The sequence below is a fragment of the Zootoca vivipara genome, chromosome 9, assembly GCF_963506605.1.
Source record: "Zootoca vivipara chromosome 9, rZooViv1.1, whole genome shotgun sequence".
NCBI classification, from domain to species: Eukaryota; Metazoa; Chordata; class Lepidosauria; order Squamata; family Lacertidae; genus Zootoca; species Zootoca vivipara.
In genome coordinates, this window is record NC_083284.1 from 51,841,180 (window position 1) to 51,860,718 (window position 19,539).

The 19,539-nt window shown below is 39.3% G+C and overlaps 1 protein-coding gene across 3 annotated transcripts in view; it reads left to right on the top strand.

Annotated features, from left to right (window-relative positions):
• The window catches only part of SNX25 (sorting nexin 25), a 58,644-nt gene that overhangs the window by 19,222 nt on the left and 19,883 nt on the right, over nucleotides 1-19,539 (top strand). For all 3 annotated transcript variants that reach the window (XM_035111747.2, XM_035111744.2, XM_035111746.2), the window contains exons 4-6: nucleotides 6,398-6,570; nucleotides 8,720-8,906; nucleotides 10,270-10,340. In XM_035111747.2, coding sequence (XP_034967638.2) covers nucleotides 6,398-6,570; nucleotides 8,720-8,906; nucleotides 10,270-10,340 — 431 coding nt within the window. The remainder of the gene's footprint in view (nucleotides 1-6,397; nucleotides 6,571-8,719; nucleotides 8,907-10,269; nucleotides 10,341-19,539) is intronic.

Consider the following 19,539-nt stretch of genomic DNA (forward strand, 5'->3'; position numbering starts at 1 on the left):
AAGCAGGAAACACCAGGAAACACTGTAGTGCGATGGGTCAATCAAATGGAGATGCAGAAACACACCTGTTCTTCATCTCCATATTGAAGAGGAGGGAATATAGGGTGGCAATGACCAGGGCCAGAATAATCCTGGTCAGGCCACACAGGCCCTAAAGTAACCAGAGGGAATCCATTTTATGCAGCCAGTAGAATTCTATCTCTGTTTCAGCACAAGAACAGCATGTTTGCACATCTAATGCAAAGATCTAACCACACACAGCACTTCTGAGAAACTCTAGCAAACTAGACAGGGCCTGTTTCAACCCACTGTCAGAGGATGTAGCCCTGCCACAAAAACCGCAAGTTCTACGTAGGGCACAACCACAATTGTGTCTATAAAATTCCAGATAGACACGTGTATGAAGGTACCAGGTACATAACGCCACTTAGTGGAGTTAGGTAAATGACGTTGCATCTTGGGGTGCTCTCTCTTGATTGGTGGATGAAGTACTGCAGAAAGGCTGATCTTCACTCTGTCAAAAAGGTATAAAAGCTCTCTGGGCCATTCCGTGAAAAATGAGCCTGATAAGAAAAAAATTATTTTTAAAATATACTTATTTTACTTATAGTTTCATTAACTAAACATATTAAAGTTCAATATTCCAAAGAAAAAAAGAATTTAAAATTATTTTTTTCATGAGAAATTTGAGCTTGAAGTTTCAGTATCACTTTTCTGATTGTGTAGCTTAATTTTGTTCATTTAGGTTGGCATTATTTTTTAAAGATAAACAAAAATTGTGGTTGTCATTGTTGGTATATTATTAAAGTGAAGAACTTTGTCTACACATTGGACTTGAAATTTTTTAAATAGGTAAGTTATTTCTATTTTATTTTTATTATTGAATGGGATGCTGTTTCAGTGTCCCACCCGTGACAGCAAAAGGTACAAAAGTTTATTTTGTGATAAAACTAATTTATAGGTTATGTTTGTTTTATTGTGGGAGTATGTATTAGAGTATAACACACCTATCAATAATAAAAATGCAGTTAATTAATGTAAACACCATGAAATTTTAATAATTCTTTTTCTGTCCCACCCGTGACAGTTTTCAACTTGTTTTACTGTTGTAGCTTGAGTTAGTGATTTCAGCAAGTGATTTCAGCTCTCTGCAGACAGGAGACAGATTCCTCATGTAACAATTCTTTATTCTGGCAAACAAGACTGAGGGACTGAGGAGAGGGGAACTAGCTAGAAAGGGATACATTTTGGAGGGAACAATCTCAAGCAACCACAAAGCTGCCTTTTGGTGGAAACCAATAAGACTAAGGAGCCAAATGCAGCTGCTTGAATGAACCAATAGTAGCTGTTCCTTCTGGAACATAAAGGCAGTTACCGTTACTTTACCCTAATGCGAATACATACAGTAATACAGATAATATAACCTTTGAATCAATACACAAAATGGGAAAGACTACATCTGCAGAACGTATGAGAATGGTGAATGCAAAAAGTGTGTACTTAATTTGCACACCCTAATTGATGAAGACTTAAACATGTCGTCTGAGATTTTCTGGAAGCAATGGAAAGATGACTGTTCTAGCCGGCCTAAGGTTTTTGAAGCAAAAGGAACCATAGAAGAAGCTGTCAATGAGCTACAAAATCAATTTAGTAAATTTAAGAAGCACTTCTTTGTAAAGTGATTACAAACTAAAGCTTTCAAAAATATGAAAGACACAGTAGCTGATGATGAGGTGATTCTTCAAGTGGATTTTGCTGAAAACTATTTGGCAACATCGCAAGATGAAATCCAAAGTGCACACTGGACCCACAACCAAATCACAGTATTTACAGGTTGTGCTTGGACTCAAGGCAAAGTACGTTCTTTTGCCGTGGTTTCGGATCACTTAACCCACGACAAATACTCAGTATATGCATGCATAAAAGCCATAATTGAAGAACTTAAGAATTTAACAGACTGACAAAGGTCAAAATCTATTCTGACGGATGTGCTGGTCAGTTCAAAAATAAGTACACACTGTCCAATCTGTGTTTTATGCCTGAAGACTTTGGTGTTGATGGGGAATGGTTTTTTTTTTGCTACATCCCACGGCAAGGGTGTCGTGGATGGGATTGGTGGATTAACTAAGCAAGCAGTTTGGAATGCAGTAAAACAAAGGAGAGTAGTAATCAATTCAGCCTCAGATTTTGTTAAATGTGCTGAAAAAGCAGTACCGAGAGTGAAGTTTGTCCTTTTAACACCTACTGATATCAGTGCAAATATGGCGATGCTAGACGAGCGCTGGACTTTGGTGAGGAAGATTCCAAACGTGCAGTCCAACCGTTTTTTTAAAGCTAAAGACAAAAGAAGTTTAGTTTATGGACCTTCTTTTCAAAAGTCCACCCACGTAGTCTTCACAGAACTGTTCAAGTTAAAAGTTTCTGATGTTTACAGAGATTCTGAAAGTGACACAGAAAAACAAGATGGTGTAGCAAGTTGTACAAATGAAACAGATGTGCCGGTGGTTGGATTGAAGCCGTTCGTTGATGGAGTGACTATTGGGACATATGTTTTAGTTGAATTTGAAACAACTACAAAAAGACAAAGAACCAGGCCTACTAAATATAGATATGCTGCAATATGCCAAAGTAATGTTGAAGATGATGGAGAAGTCAAGGTGATGTGTATGCGAGCAGTTAACAATTCTGGAAAGCTGTTTCAAGTTGATGAAAAAGACATATCATATGTGCAGTTTGAACATATTCTTAGTATCTTACCCCAACCTAATGTTAAACGAGTCAGAAGGAACATTTTTTATGAATTTACTGAAAATGTAGATGTGTTTGAAAGTGGTTGATTGGCCCAGAGATGGACTAGAAGAAAATATTTTTTAAAATCGATTTTAATTTTAGTAAATACAACATTATACTTTGTAGGCTATGGTAGATAGTAAGTGTAGTAATAGCAAAAGGTTTTTTGTAATTATTCCATTTTTAACAACCTTAATTGTATGTTAAATCAAGTGTATGCCAGACGCGTCCCACCCGTGACATTTCATTGTCCCACCCGTGACAGCATTTTTTCCTTAATTTTGTATCATTAAATTTCTTAACCTAAATTTCTGATTGCATAGTTGTAACCAATAAACATTGATTTAAACAGATATGCTGAGTTTATAATTGATTCACCTCCGAACTCACAGAGTTTTTCCATAAATCAAACTTATCTCAAGCTCCATGTCCTTTTTTGTCCCACCCGTGACAATACTTTAACATTTAATAAAATTGTCAAAAATATCCATAAAAAAATTAAAAATTAGTAAAATGTTCAGTATCTTATTAAGAACATAGTTCAAATTTTGGTTGTTAATTTTTATGTATATTTACATTCTTACGCATGTGTGAATACCAAAAAACATGGTCCAAGTGTCCCACCCGTGACAATGGAATGGCCCCTCTGTACATGGACAAGGGTCGGGCAGAATGAGAAACTCATTCTCACTGCCACCATTTATTGCAATAAATGTTTTAATAAATCTGTTTTATAATATGTACAACTGCCTGAGATTTCGTCTGGTCAATTTGGGAAGCCAATCATCCATATTACATTTCTGGTGTCCTTACAATATGTGCTCTTTTAGATATTTACAATTGAATGCCTAGCTGGGAATTAAAACATGGAGACTTAACAGGATTTCACTGTGTTTTAAAATCCATGCAAACTTTTAGTGCCGTGGTGGGGAACAGCTGGTTTGCCAGTCTGATTCTGCCTGGCATGGGTCCCGGTTTTACCTGTGAGATCCTAACACTTGCCACTCACTTTGTTGAATTGCAGTTACCGGTACTAGTTTTAACTTTCTGACAGGCTCAGGTAATGAATCAAGACATGAGTTTGTTCCAGTTGCACATTAATTATAGCTTATGTGGTTTGGGCACACTCTTTGCTCTTGCTTACACCCTCAGGAGGGGTCACTTGCAAGTTGCTAAATTGCTGTTGATAGCCTGGTAAAGTATTACTGTACAGGAAAATGCAGAGAACAAACATACCTTGTAAACTAGGTTGAAGGTTTTCCAGTAGTCATTTTAATGCACGTGGTAGACATGTGAAACATGAGAGGGTTTTTCTTTGCAAATAGCAGTCTCAAGGCTAGCCGGAAATATTAAAGCAATTAAGAAATAAAAGCTGAAATATCTGAATTGGTAGCTAGATGGTCTCTCTCTTAGCAAATGAAACAAAAGGGAAACATCCATATCTATAGGATTTGTGTTTTCTTGCTAGTGCCCTAAATTATACCTTTTTTCCGGAAAAGGGTTCTTGCAGATCAAACTTGCTTTAATTCTGCCAACCGGAATGGCTTCAGGGTTTATTTTTATTTTTTTAAAGTTCCAATTAGAGTTAGGAGGCTAACATGAATGTTAGGAGGCTAACATGAATGTGGTCCCAGGTTTCCTTGGAAAAGACTCTCACTTGCACACCTTGACCAAATATCAATTACCCTACTTTCTAAACAGATTTTTGGTGTATAATGCTTTTTAAAATGCCACTCTCAGCATGCTTGTTTCAGCCACTAGTAAGAGACCAATTTCCCTTGCAGAACTTGACAGCAGTATCAAAATGGCCACACCATCCTTCCTTCCAAGCCATGGTGGCCCGAAGTTGCAAGGCTGTCCTTGTGCATTCAGGAAAATATATTTTTGACAATGGAGTGTAGTGTGCAAAGTCAGAGCAACTCGCAGGATGAAGGAAGAAAAGTAGCCTGCTTCTTACTTCTCCTTGGCCCAGGATTGTTCCTCCAGAGACTGGCTTGAAAGCCTCGGTTGATTGAGAATGCTTAGCCAGCTCTGAATAATTTGTCAGGGGTTTGGACTAAGTGTCCCCTACACTGTGCTTTTCCTGAGCTCAGTTCCTACCCTACTGATTGTCCAAGTGATTGGGAAGTTACATGGTCTCACTTTCTTTTTGCTATGAAAACGACTGTGGGTGGGTGGGCTCAGGGGAACGGACGGCTTTCTTTAACTATCAGGGTTTATTTAGGGGAAAGGAAACTGAATGTATAATTCAATGTCTTTTACCCTACAGTTTGATCTAACTGGTTTGCACAAACTATAGTTTTCCTTTGAATAAGGACTGCAGGTTGTTTTGAACTGCAAATAGAAACTTGAAACTTCTTCACTTCACGCATCAAAGACTTGGAGACAGAGGGGAAGTGTGTGAACCCAGGACTTAGGTCTGCTTATCCTAATAAACTGGATTTAAACCATGGTTTAGTATTGCATCTCAACTGGGCTGGTGTGTTTCATGAACTGTAAATTATTTTTATTTTAGGTGATGTTTGATTTTGTTCTGTCTTTGCTGTGAATGCTGTACTTTGTGCCTGGTGGGCCTCTCGTTTTACTTATCACCTGCTGCCAGAAAATGCTGCATCAGAACATGTTAGAGATTTATGGAATACTTTCTGGCATGCATTTTATTGCAAGAGCTGCATCAAGGATTTTCAAATACCTGCTAAGATAAACTTATCCAGTACATGTTTGCATACTTGCCCTCTTATGCAAGCATATACTGAAAGTATTTTACTGGCTGATTGGAAGTGGAAATGAATGAAGCCCTGGTCAGGGCCTTTTTATACGGCATTTGCAAAGCAGGCCTCAAACTGGCAATTGCAAGCTCCCTTGCAATTTGCAACAAGATGGACCAAAATGAAAATCATCCAATGTTCTGTGATAAATGCTTTGTATGGAAATTCTGTAAAATAGACATTGGAGGTGCATAGCTGCCAAGTTATCCCTTTTTTTAAGGGATTTTCCCTTATGCTGAATAGGCTTCCTCGCGAGAAAAGGGAAAACTTGGCAGCTATGGAGGTGTTGAAAAATTCATTTGCATGCTGTATGTTTGTTTGAACCAATTCATTGAGCTTTTTAAAGCTTATCTGGTTTATTCAAAGCAATGGATAGCATGAAGTTGAAGTGACGCCTTTCAAATTCCTCCACAGACATGTCAGAGGAGGGAACACAGGGATGTGAGATCTGATGCTTGTCCCCATAAACCTTTCCCCCACAAACTACTAAACCTCACCATGGCATGGTGTTGTGAAACCACAGTGTGTGTGTGTGTGTGTGTGTGTGTGTGTTTAAGAAATTGAGAAAGGTTCATAACTTTGTTAACATTACAAAGCCCAAGTGATTTAAATTGCTGTTTTCCCTTTCTTTCTATAACGAATAGGGAAGAAGGGAGGGGCTTGCTGTGGGGAAACGTAGAACTAAGTCATACTGTAACCAAAAATAATAATAATGCATTGCTTGTAACATTCAACCAAGGCAGTGGTTTTGTAGGTAGCTGGCTTTCTTCATTTATGGATTGGGAATCTTCAAGCAGTGATGATTAGAAGATGATTAACTTTCTGCTGCTCCTCTTTAGACTGGAAGAACAGCCACGGCCATTTTTATTGCATCCGTGTTTGAGGAACTCTGATGAAGAAGCAAGATTCCTACAAGCATGTTCTCAGATTTTGGTGTATTGTCTTCTGCCCTCAAAGGATGCCCGGTCGCTGAGCTTGCGCATAGTCCTTGCAGAAATACTTGCATCAAAAGGTAATTATAGGTCAGGTCAAGGGTTTGCTCACGATTAGAAAACCAGCCTGCACATTTATTTATTTCATAAAATTTATACAACGCTTGAGTGTTAAAAAACCTCAAAGCAGTTCACAAAAAAACCAAAGCAAGAAAATCAAGAAAAATTCACAACCGTATTTTAAAACATACAAAAGGTTAAATAGTTAAAACAGATTAAAATTTCCTCAACAAAGGTTATTGGTCTTTTGGGGCCTGTGGGCACATTTACAAATTGCAGCAAATGTTGTGGGCACCATGGAGATACAGTTCTACCTTGGAAGTCGAACGGAATCTGTTCTGGAAGTCCATTCGACTTCCGAAACATTCGGAAACCAAAGCGTGGCTTCTGATTGGCTGCAGGATGTTCGGCTTCTGAAAGAACGTTCGAAAATGGTTCAGGAGCCAGAAAGTTCGACTCCCAAGGTGTTTGGGAGCCGAGGTACGACTGTACTGTGACTTGGCAAGCACCACAACACCCTTGGCTACAATGGGATGTTTTTTTGAAGCCTGATTTTAGTGAGTGGAACTTGTGGGTGCGGCTTTGGCAACCCTTCCTTTGCATGCATTGACTTTATTGCACCTTGCTTGTTCTGATAGCTTTTTAGAGGAGCCCAGGAGATCTCTCTTTGGTTTTACAGATTTGAGCCACTGAAAAAGCCACACATTTTTCTTGATGTGTACCAGAGTGAAAGCTTTCATGAAATGAGGGCAGGCATACAATTAGACTGAAGGCAGCCTGACTCATCAGGTGCATGAAATAAATGTTGCATATGAAAGTCCATACCACAATAAACTTGTCAGTCTCCAGGGCATCGCAGACTTTTTGCTGCTACAATCTAATATGACATTTTTTCTGGAACTCGTAAATGGAAATGTCTGTTTCATGTGGAAATAAAGGTGATTTCATTTTAAGTAGGGCTGTTGGCTTACCCCAGGCATCCCCAAACTGCGACCCTCCAGATGTTTTGGCCTACAACTCCCATGATCCCTAGCTAACAGGACCAGTGGTCAGGGAAGATGGGAATTGTAGTCCAAAACATCTGGAAGGCCGAAGTTTGGGGATGCCTGGCTTACCCAATCAGGTAACTATCCCTGATTAGTTAGTTAATCATCTACCCTTTCAATGATAATATTTGTAAAATAATAACAATAATTTATTATTTGTACCCCGCCCATCTGACTGGGTTGCCCCAGTCACTCTGGGTGGCTTCCAGCATATATAAAAACATGGTATATTTAGTATATTACTGAAACCTCAGTATAACGGTCTCTTTGAGACCTTAAACAAATTTATGTGATTTACAACAATAAATAAAAGCCACCATAAATTCTTAGAAAAAGAGGCAAATTTTTATATTTTTGTTTTCATTCATTCTTTTACTCATAGCAACAAAGGAAGCTGTCTTATACCATTGGTTCATTTGGGCTAATACTGTCTATGGCAGCTATCTAAACTTTTCAGATCTAGGCTCTACTTTTAACACAAGCATGCATTTGGGAACTTATTTCTTAATATTTTACCATATATTTGCATGGTGGTATTGCTCCTGTTGTGACCTATACTGGATCAGGCCCGACCCACCAGTTGAAGACCAGTTGTCTACAGTGGTCAATCCAAAAGAGTTCCATAAAAACAAGTATTCTCTTAATTTGCAGCTCTTCTGATCTAAAATTTGCCCTTACCAATCAGTCTACTACAGCTATAATGGATTGGATTACAGATTTAAAGCTTGCTCTCCTACTTTTTTCAGGGTTCTAGGAAATACTTCACAAGCATGAAGCAACAGTATTTTAAGAGACTGAATTTCCAAACTCCTGTGATTATAAACCTCTAAGGTTGTGTGTCACCTCCAGCTATTTTTAGGAAAAGTTTTAAGACTACAATGGGAGGCACACTTCATGGGAACAGTTTTCCCGCTGGGCACTGGGATTTGTGTCCAAGTAAATAAGATCAAGCTGTGAAGAATTTTTTAAAATAAACGTAACACCAGCATTTAGAAGTGGTTCATTGGTACCCATAAATTAAGGCTAGTATTATTTAGTGCAAAATGTACAGGGTTTTTCCCCTTGATGAAGATGTCTGCAGCATTACATGTGTGCCACCGTTCTTCTTTTTTAAAAACTTCAGTACTGAAACCCATGGTAGAGCTCCTGAGTGATCCCAACTACATCAACCAAATGTTGCTTGTCCAGATGGAGTACCGGGAACAGGTGAATGAGCATCACAAAAGAGCCTACACATATGCTCCTTCTTACGAAGAGTTCATCAAGCTTATTAACAGCAACTCGGATGTTGAGTTCCTCAAACAACTAAGGTAATTCCGTGTTTGTTTGTAGGAAACTCGACACAAAATACGTCCATTGACATTCACTGAATTGGGGGCAAAGTCCGTACTGGAGAGAGAATAGACATGTTCTATTATGGCATGCAAGTAATTGGGGCCGTGGGTAGCTGTACTATGACCCATATCCAAAGTGGGTATTCTCCAGCCCAGTGTTTCTGGAGGCAGGTGTTTTTGTTTTATTGAACTTGCAGGAATAGGCCACACTCATAGGATTTATACCAGGCACGGCCAGGCACGGAATTTTTTTCATTTCACCCTTGTCAGGAGCTGGAGTCAGCCATAGGTCAACAATAAAGTGCTCGATGTCAGTGAAGTTAACTCTTTATTGAAAGAAACAAAACAGCTCTGTCCTAGTGGTCACCACAACCCTTCCCAGTAGGTCTTGGCCCAATGAATCACTTGCGAGGACTGAAGGTCCCTGCTCCTCCCCTGGGTCCTTCCCCAGCAGCCGAAGACTCCTTCGTCTTGTCTCTCATTGCTCTGCCCTCTTCATTTCTCTGTATATTCTGGGAGACCAAGGGGGAAGCTCAGATATATATATATAAGCTAGGGCTGGGTGATATCTGGATTTTAACATTGTGATACATCAGCAGCTAAATACTGCAATTTACTGATATATCACAATGTGTGAAATGTATCTCGGCGGCTTCTTCTGGCTCGAGCAGTATGGGAGCTTGATCAGCTGAGGGGTGGGCAGCTTCCTATGCCCCTCAGTTGATCAACCCTCACTTCCTCTGGCTTGCATGAGCCGGGGGGGGGGGTGTCTTCCTTAAACTACTCAGTTGAGGGGCAGGAATCAAAATTGCAAGATTATAGTCTTTCTGTAAGCCACACATTTAGATAACATGAGTTCTGGTCTTAGTAATATTTTTAATCCTTTAATTATTGTATACGTGGCAACAAAAATATACTGAAAACTGCTACAGTCTGATAGCCCTGAGAGTTATAGCTATTATAATATGTTTAGGGAGGCTTTTAATGTTTAATAGATTGTATTTTATTTTTCTGTTGGAAGCCTCCTAGAGTGGCTGGGGAAACCCAGTCAGATGGGCAGGGTATAAATAAATTATTATTATTATTATTATTATTATTATTATTATTATTATTATTAATTTATAACTTCTGAGGGATGCCTGTTAAATTTTGGAAGTAGAGATGTCAATGTAAACATTAAACCAATCCGAAATGTCCTATCCTCTATACTGCATAAAACCAAAAACTCTGCTCAGCCCTTCCACTCCTCACTCAAAAGTATTTCCTTTCATTGTTGCTTATAGGTACTATTAGCCACGAAGCCAAAAAGATCTGATTGTATTCTTCTCCTTATAACTAGGTATCAGATTTTAGTGGAAATAGTTCAAGCAACCACTATTGGCAGCTTTCCACAATTGAAAAGGCAAAAAGGTAAGTTGCGTCTTTTTGGGAGGTGTTTAAAACTAGAAAACTTATAACTAATTATTTACATGGCTATCTGAGGTTAAGAGTTTCATGCTCTACCAACTGAACTATCCCACCTGTAAGCTGAGAATACTGTTCTTACTTTGTTTATAAGGAAAGCAAACATAGTAGGGAGGCTACATTGCAAAATGCGAGGGGGGTACCACTTTGTAATACTGCATGCCCTCTTTTACCATCTTGAAATGATGTATATCATGCCAGGATATGGGCACTTTTGTTTTGATGCCAAATTTGTCTACATGCAGGTATTTGAGAGAGTCTTAGCAAAGTATTTTCATTTGATGAAAAATGAAGGCTAGCTGAAAACATGCCTCTCTTAGCCTTCAGCTTTCTACAACAACAATGGAACCACTTTCAAAACTTTTCCCGCATTCTAAATGTTGGTTGATCCATTTCAGTTTTGCTTCATGTACGTCATTTTTACTTTACTGAGATGACTGTTCTTTTGTTCAAGACTGGTACATTTTACTTGCTTTTTGGTTCACTTCTCGCATCTGTCCACTTTAGTTATTTGGGGGGGAAAGGGCAGCCTTTTATGTTGTGGGGTTTTGCCCGCTGGAAATCCATTGTGATAAACACAATGCACTGCCAATATCGGTACTGGCAAATAAATAACATAATAGAAGATTAATGAGTAATGATAAATAAATGGCATAGTGAGAATCCCAGAATAGTAAACATCTTTTGAATGGTTTTGTGTGCCCTTATGTGGATTTCTGACGTGGTTCATTTTACTTCAGTTTCATTTTAAGTGCCTAATTTTCTGTTCCATTTTTGTTACATACTCTAGTTTCCTTTCTTTTGTTCCTGTTTCTAAAGGCATGCTTTCAAATAGGTTGCTTGAAATAGGTTATTTATTGCATAAAAAGCCTAATGTTGAAATAGTACTAAAGGCAAAATATAAACAGTATTTGTTGTTAACTTCCCTTTGGAAAGAGTGAGATACAGTGGTGCCTTGCTAGACGAATGCCCTGCTAGATGAATTTTTCACTAGACGAATGGGTTTTGCGATCGGAGGTTGCCTCGCAAGACGAATTTGTTTTGTGAAAAATTCGTCTAGCGAATCGCGGTTTCCCATAGGAATGCATTGAAATTCAATTAATGCGTTCCTATAGGCAAAAAAATATATAAAACATTCAATGCATTCCTATGAGATTCGCAAGACGAATTTTTCGCAAAATGAATTGACTCACAGAACAAATTAAATTCATCTTGCGAGGCACCACTGTATTGATAAATATATTCATTTACTGGAAAGACCATTTCATAAGATGCTGAGTGGAGAGGATACACAATAGGCATGAGACTTCTGTTTGTGCTGTGATTTGTAGGCTCAGACCCATGATTTCCCGGCATGGGTCCGAATGTTTTTCTTTTGTCTCGTCGCTTTCCCTGGGAAAACCCACTGTTTACTTGCAGTATCATCTTACCCAATATGTGCCCACTCAACTGCTTTGATCTGTGGAATTGGCATGGACTGTTACAAATCCCACATAATACTCAAATTTGTACTTGGAATAAATCAGTCTTTTAAGCTCTACCTATCAGGGAGGCACCCTCAATGGCTTATAACATTTGCTTAGGCAATATGTTGATGTATTTTAATCTCTTTTTACTGTACTGTTAATTTTAATTATCTTTTACAGTTGTACCTTGGAAGTCGAACAGAATCCGTTCCAGAAATCTGTTTGACTTCCAAAACGTTTGGAAACCAAAGCACAGCTTCTGATTGACTGCAGGAAGATCCTGCAGCCAATCGGAAGCTGCAGAAGCCATATCGGATGTTGGGCTTCCAAAAATAGTTTGCAAACCGGAACATTTGCTTCCTGGTTTGCGGCGTTCGGGAGCCAAAACGTTCGAGAACTAAGCTGTTCAAAAACCAAGGTATAACTGTATTTTTTTTCATTTATTGTTTAAAGGTTTCTATTGATAACTTTAATATTTCTTGCAAACCACTTAGAGATTTTATTGCAGTTGAGCAGTATATACATTTTATTAAATAAAATAAAGACCTAGTACCCAACAAGAATCCATTTCTGCTAGCAAGCAGAAAATGCTTACACTGGGTTTATTGATTTTTAAATATATATCCAAACAGTTTGGGCTTGGACTCATGCAGACTTCCGTTTGTGCTGTGATTTGTAGGCACAGGTCCAAGCAGAGTTTGTCCCTGCCACTTTTCCTGGGAAAATGCGTTGTTTACTGCTGAATCTGAACGAACATGCCAATAGTAACACCTTGACCTTGACCCGGTAACAAATGAGCAGGGGTGTTATAAGCTCACTGTACCAGCAACTATACTGCAGCGTTCTGCACTTAACTGCAGTTTAGAGGCCAAGTGCGAGGGAAGCGCCACATAGAGTGCATTGCAGTAATCCAGCCTTATAATCACCAGTGCTCAAACTACTGTGGTTAAGCTCTCCAGATCCAGGAATCAGGTTTCTAGATTTCACATTCAGGAATACAGTTATTAAAAACTCAATGGGTCTGTGCTGAGATAATAAATGGTGCCCTTGGATGATTTTAGTGTCGCTAATAACATTTTAACTACAGTCGTACTTCGGAAGTCGAATAGAATATGTTCCAGAAGTCCGTTTGATTTCCGAAATGTTTGACTTCCAAAGCGCGGCTTCTGATTGGCTGCAGGAAGCTCCGTCGGGCGTTCGGCTTCCAAAATAACGTTTGAAAACCGGAACGCTCACTTCCGGTTTTTGATCGTTTGCGAGCCGGAACGTTCGACTCCCAAGGCGTTTGGGAGCAGAGGTATGACTGTACTATTACAGTGGTACCTCGGTTTATGAACACAATTGGTTCCGGAAGTCTGTTCATAAACTGAAGCGTTCATAAACTGAAGCGAACTTTCCCATTGAAAGTAATGGAAAGTGGATTAATCTGTTCCAGACAGTCCGCGGAGTACTTATACTGAAGCATTCATAAACTGAAGCGAACTTTCCCATTGAAAGTAATGGAAAGTTAATTAATCCGTTCCAGACGGGTCCGCGGATTACTTAAACTGAAGTGTTCATAAACTGAAGCATGGGTGTAATTGGTTCCGGAAGTCTGTTCATAAACTGAAGCGAACTTTCCCATTGAAAGTAATGGAAAATGAATTAATTCGTTCCAGATGGGTCCGCGACGTTCATAAACCGAGGTGTTCATAAACCGAGGTTCCACTGTACTTCATTTTTAAAAAGGGTTGTGCAAGCCAAGTTGTTGTTGTTGTTGTTGTTTGGTTTGGTTTGGTTTGGTTTTGCTACTTGGTCCACTAGAATGTCTTTCCCATCCGAAATCCCCTCTCCCTGACCTGCAGGTAAGAATCCCTTACCTCAAAAATGTGTCAGTGTTTCTCTCTTCATAGCGGCTTGCTAGACATTTGCAGCAAATGACCATTAGGATGACAAGCTGACAACGGATCTCTCTCATTACGTCCTTTTTAAGTACCCCCTCAGCATGATTAGAAAGATTGCTGCAAAGAACATTGAATGTGTGTCACAAAGCCTCTTCTGTGCAGCTTTTAGAATTGATTGCACATCTCCCTTCCTTCCTTGACAGAAAATGGAGCTCTCTCCAATTTCCATCATCCTGTGGAATTACTATGGGCTGCTTTGAAAATAATACTCCCTGTGTCTTCTAAAGAGTAAAAATACTTTAAAAAAAAGTTTATATAACAAACTAATAATAGTTTTTTTAAAAAAGGTCTTCTCTACTTAGTTTATCTGCAGCCCAGGCACATAACATTGGCTACCAGATGCCCCAATGGTCACTTTGCCTCTCTATGTTTTATATAATGTGTTTGTTTTAGCGTTTCAAATTGCAAACCATCTTGAGTGGCTTGTAGAAAGGCGGTATGGAAATCAACTCAATAAATATTTACTTAATTTTGTGGCAGACCCTGAGGTGGTAGCTTACAGTGCTACTGTCCTATGTTGAGGGGAGTGCAGCAACGGTGAGCTGTGTATTTTTCAAACCACTACTGATTCTGTATGTAATTTTTATAGTATTTACAGTATTAATTTTTATAGTGTTCTATTTGGCTTAGAAGGAAAAATGGAAGGGCGGTCTATAAATTCAATAAAATATAAAAAATAATAAGTTTCTGCAGATCAACATTGCAGGCTGCAAATGCTTGCAGAGACTTGCTTCAAAGTAGACGTATATAGGGTTGCATTTTATTTTGAATTTTTCCAGATAGTTGTTTACCATATCCCTGATTGTCCAGTACATTGATACCAGGCAATAGTGGAGGCTGCTGAGGGTGGACCAAAGGGATATTGAATCTGTTAGGGTGTTGTTGAGCTGGAAAAGCATGCTGGAGCCACACACTCCCCCCACCTCGTTTGTTGGCTTTATCTCTGCCTCTTCAAGCCACAGTTTCCCATTTGAGTCACAACTGTGCTTTAAATGTCAAGCTTATTTATCAAGATCGTGATATCTGTTTATATTCTGTTTCTTGACTTTTCTTATGCAAAAAAATCTTTATGGAATACTCATTTCTACTCAGCTGTTGTGGAAAAAGTTAGCTGTGGACTTGTGTTGGAAGAATGGGAAGGTGGCATAAGAGAAGCTGGTATTCTCAAATTTCAGCCAACCAAGTGTTTTCAAGAGAAAATCTGATGCACAGCCTTGAATTACTTGTTCTTTTACCCACTTGGTTATGGGCCAGAAAAAGATCGTTGTTAGTTGTACTTTTCAGTATGAGAATAGCCTTCACTTTCAAAATTTGGACAAATACTCCACCTGGGGTCATTTCTTCTTCAAAAGATCTTGCTCCCTCAGAGCTTAAGAGATTCAGAATCAGTAACTGTAGGAGGCTACGCAGTTTCTTCCACTTGACTGTTTCAGTATAAGTAGGTACAATTTGTACTAGCTTTTTAAGTCGATGTGAAAAAGTGCACTTCTGTGTGTACAGGAACCAATTTGTACAGCTTAATCTTTTAGGTGTGGGTGGTGAAGGAATTTCAATTTTTTGGTATTTTGAGTAGGCATAAATATGCTACTCTTCATTTTTGCATTTATACCTATGAGGAACACATTTCTGATGGATAATAAAAAATACGAAAAATGTTGCATATATCCAGTTTTGTAAGTATACTCAGTAGAATAGGGGCTGCTTGAAATGTTTGAATCCTGTGATTAAGACATGGACTAGAATCCATGAAAGCGGATGCCGTAATAAATTTGTTAGTCCTCAAAGGTGCTGCAAGATTCTTTTTTAAAAAAATATTGTCTTCGCTTCTCTACCTATAAGTGTGTGATGATAGATAGCACTCAGGTTTTATACAAGTTTTGGGAAGACTTTCGCCCTGTAGTTAGACCAAAATGCCAGAAACTGAAAAACCCACTCTCTCAGAGTGCAGGTGGGGATGCAGAATAGTTTAGTAGTCGTTGCTAGGGAAAAAATCATTTTGAAAAGCTTTCCTACCTCTCACAGACACTTATTTTATGCCTTGGGTTTTAATTTCTTGCAGATTCTCATCAGGTGCTGTTGCAGTTAACTTTTAGCTTTTCTGTCAGATATAGCAGTGCAGCTCCCAAAATGTGACTTTTTATAGTGTTCTTAAAAACCTTCAAAACAAACCATGATTGACATTGGAGATGGTTGCTGTTCAAAAAAATATTTTGAGGTTTTCAGTTATATTTCGTTGTCTCATAATGATGTATTATGGCCAGAAGGTTCTATTTAGGATGCGTTGTTATGGGAAAAAAGAAACCACCTTGATTCTGTCCCTTGAGGATAGATCAAAGGGGTTGAGGGGGAAAATGCTTAGGTGTTTAAATTTCAAATTATTATTTATAATGGCTCAAAAAGTATTGTATTGTAAATCATTTGGGGATGCCTCATGGGAAGCAATAGATAAATAAAAAGCAAACAATAGCTTTGAGTTCCAAACACTATGGTTTGAATTTATTTTTTGCATCTTGGGCACAGTATCAAAGTTTTTCTCATTCATTCATTTTGAATGTTTGGGGAAGAAGGGCTTATAGATTGTTGTTGTTGTTTTAGCCAGTGTTGTAGGGACTTGTCCACTTGCAGAGTTTTTTGTGATTTGGGTATTTGATTTGAATCCCGTATTTAAAGAGGGAAATCTCCAGAATAACAGGACGCCTCCACTTTAATGGGGAAGGCAGGCTGGTGTGATTCCACATTTGTGAACAAGCCATAGAACTGGGAAGGCCTAGGCTCAAATCTTTAATATAAAGTTAACTGGCTGATCTTGGGCCAGTTATTTTCTGTAACCAGCCTTACAGGTTGTTGTGAGTCTGCGCCAGGCAGAATAACATGAGAACTGTGTGCGCCACATAACCTGTCCTGGACCCCCTAAACTAGACTGTTGTCTCAGATTAAGTTGCTACTGTATTTGACATCTGTATGTGAACTGCCACCTTCGCCTTCACCTCAGGCAGCAAAATGTCTTGGCGAGAGAGAGATGAACCATGTATGCTCCCTTGGTTTTCGAACAGCTTAGTTCTCAAACATTTTGGCTCCCGAACGTTCCAGACCTGGAAATGACTATTCCGGTTTGCGAACTATTTTTGAAAGCCGAACATCTGACGGGGCTTCCGCGGCTTCCGGTTGGCGGCAGGAGCTTCCTGCAGCCAATCGGAAGCCCGCACCTTGGTTTCCGAACCGTTTTGGAAGTCGAACGGACTTCTGGAACGGATTCCATTCGACTTCCAAGGTACCACTGTATTTGTAACTTGTAACTCATGGACTTGAAGTTGGTAGCAGTCATTTTGCGAGAAGCACCTCTTGTGTGCCCGAAAAGAGCTCCTAATGTGCGTAAAGTACCTGAAGCATATAAAGGAGGCTAATTAATGCATCACTTACTATTCTGTAATTAGTGCTTTGCATTAGTTTGCTTTTTATTATGGCAGATGTGTTTCCGCAAATGCATGTTGTTGTTGTTGTTGTTCTGGTTGTGATCAGGCATTTATATTCTTTTGCTAATTTTGTAATCTCTTTCTTGTAGTTAAGAGAGGGTCTATTTAAATATCTTCAATTAATATTCTGTTCTGTTACTGAGCTAAATGGAGCAAAATGAGCCTTGAGAACCATGTTAGGCTCCCTGAAGGAAACACCTTTTTTCTTTTATCTTAAAACACATGTGTCACTGGTTGTTCTGAAAGTTTGTCTGCATATTTTTAGACATTTGTATAAACAAAGTTTATCTGCATATTTTTAGACATTTGTATAAAATGTAGGACAAAGAGACTTCCTGAATTTTGCCTCGAAGAACAATTAAAACCTGCTCAAATGTTTTCCTGGTTGATCAGAACTGTTGTATTATAAAACAGTATAACTCTCCCATCCCCAAGTTCATGGCTGCCAGAACTGATCTGAATGTTTGAGGCAAGTTTACATCCAGCAAGATCAATAATAGTTGGCAAACTTATAATTCATAGCGTTGTTACCTAGGTTAAATTTGATTACATTATACAGTGGTACCTTCGTTCTCGAACGTAATCCGTTCTGGAAGTCCGTTTAACTTCTGAAACGTTCAAAAACCAAGGCACGGCTTCCAATTGGTGCAGGCGCCCCGGAAACAATAGCCAACAGCTGCATCGGAAGTTCGGCTTCTGAAAAACATTAAAAAACCGGAACACTTACTTCTGGGTTTTTGGCAAGCTGTTCGAGAACCAAGGTTCCACTGTAATTAAGAAAGCTATCTATGAGATCTTGGAATATTCCTGTTAAGGAGGGGTTATTTTTAATAATTTTAGATTCCAGCAAGTACCATCATCAGTTCGGGGTGGTTGCTGTAGAAACATCACTTACAATTAAACATGCTTTTTTGTGTGTACAGGATATCCTTCACGATTGATTTCGGTGTTTCATGTACAAGGAAGCAAGAGTGCACCCCCCTTAACTCCTTCCTTATTTTCACCTAAGATTTACAAACAACTGATCTTTTGAAAATTGCTAACTATGAAGAGATCAGTGATTACTGAGAATGTAGTATTTTCTTTTCTGGTAGGACAAAGACTATGGCCAACCTATATGGATGTGCATTTAATCAGTTTTGTTTTGAAGATGCCTCTCTGACCTCACTGTTGCATGTCAAGATCCTGAGGCCTACCCCTTATGTTGAATAATAACACCTGGACACAGCATATTAGGTTAAATGGGCAAATTTAGGCCACAACTGTATTGGTGACAGAATGAGAGTGGTATTGGCTTAGGCATTGGAATTGAACCGACTATATCTGACTCCTGCCTGCCATGCAGGTAGTCCAGTAAGGGTCAACCACCAATAGGAGGAGCTCCGTTGATTTACATCAACTAAGAGCTTCCCCAGGGTCCCCGATGGGGTCGTGGCATGGCCCTAGCCCCTACCCGGGCTTCGGACAAGATCCACACCCTCAGATCCCTTTAATGGAATACCCTTAAAAATGGAGGGGTAGGTGATGGCCACACCTCCCCTCCCCCGAACCAGGTTTTACCAAGGCATAACTGCCAAACCTTACAAAAGTTGTGATGGTTGCTACGAGGTGGGCAAAAACCAAATGGCCAGTGCCAATTTGCCAGGTCCCCTCAACAGGCGACCAACCGAGGTCCATACCAAGGCCAATATGTCGAACGCTTGAAAAGAGGGTGGGAGGGGGGCGTGACGTGGCCAGGGTCTCCCTGATGACGCGGGGGCTTAGCCCTGTCCCCGCTGTTTGTGGGAGGCCACATGGCCTGTCCGCAACACCGCCTCACCTGGAAGTGGAGCGGCCTTAACAATTCTCCTCCCACAACATCTGATGAAGTCGACTAAAGCCTAGAAAACCTTATGCTGTACTATGTTCGTTAATTTTTAAGGTGCCACAAGACTCTTAGATGTTTCAAGGGTGAAAATAATAATAATAAAGCTAACTTGTAAACTGTTTATGAACAATAATACATTTCTAAGATGATAAAAAGTGTTGTGGACCAATAAATTTATTAGTCAGCTTGCATAATTTGTATCTCTGTTAGCTGTTTGTGGCATAAAGGAAAGAAAGGAAAAGCTGCTTTTGTGAACTGTAATACCTTGGCACTAGGAGACAATCCTTACTTTTACCACAAGTTCTGAATACCATGGCAAGTGTAGACTTTTTTTTTTTAAAGCCAAGACTGCTATATGAGTGCGTTCTTCAAAATTCATTATATGTTGACATGCTA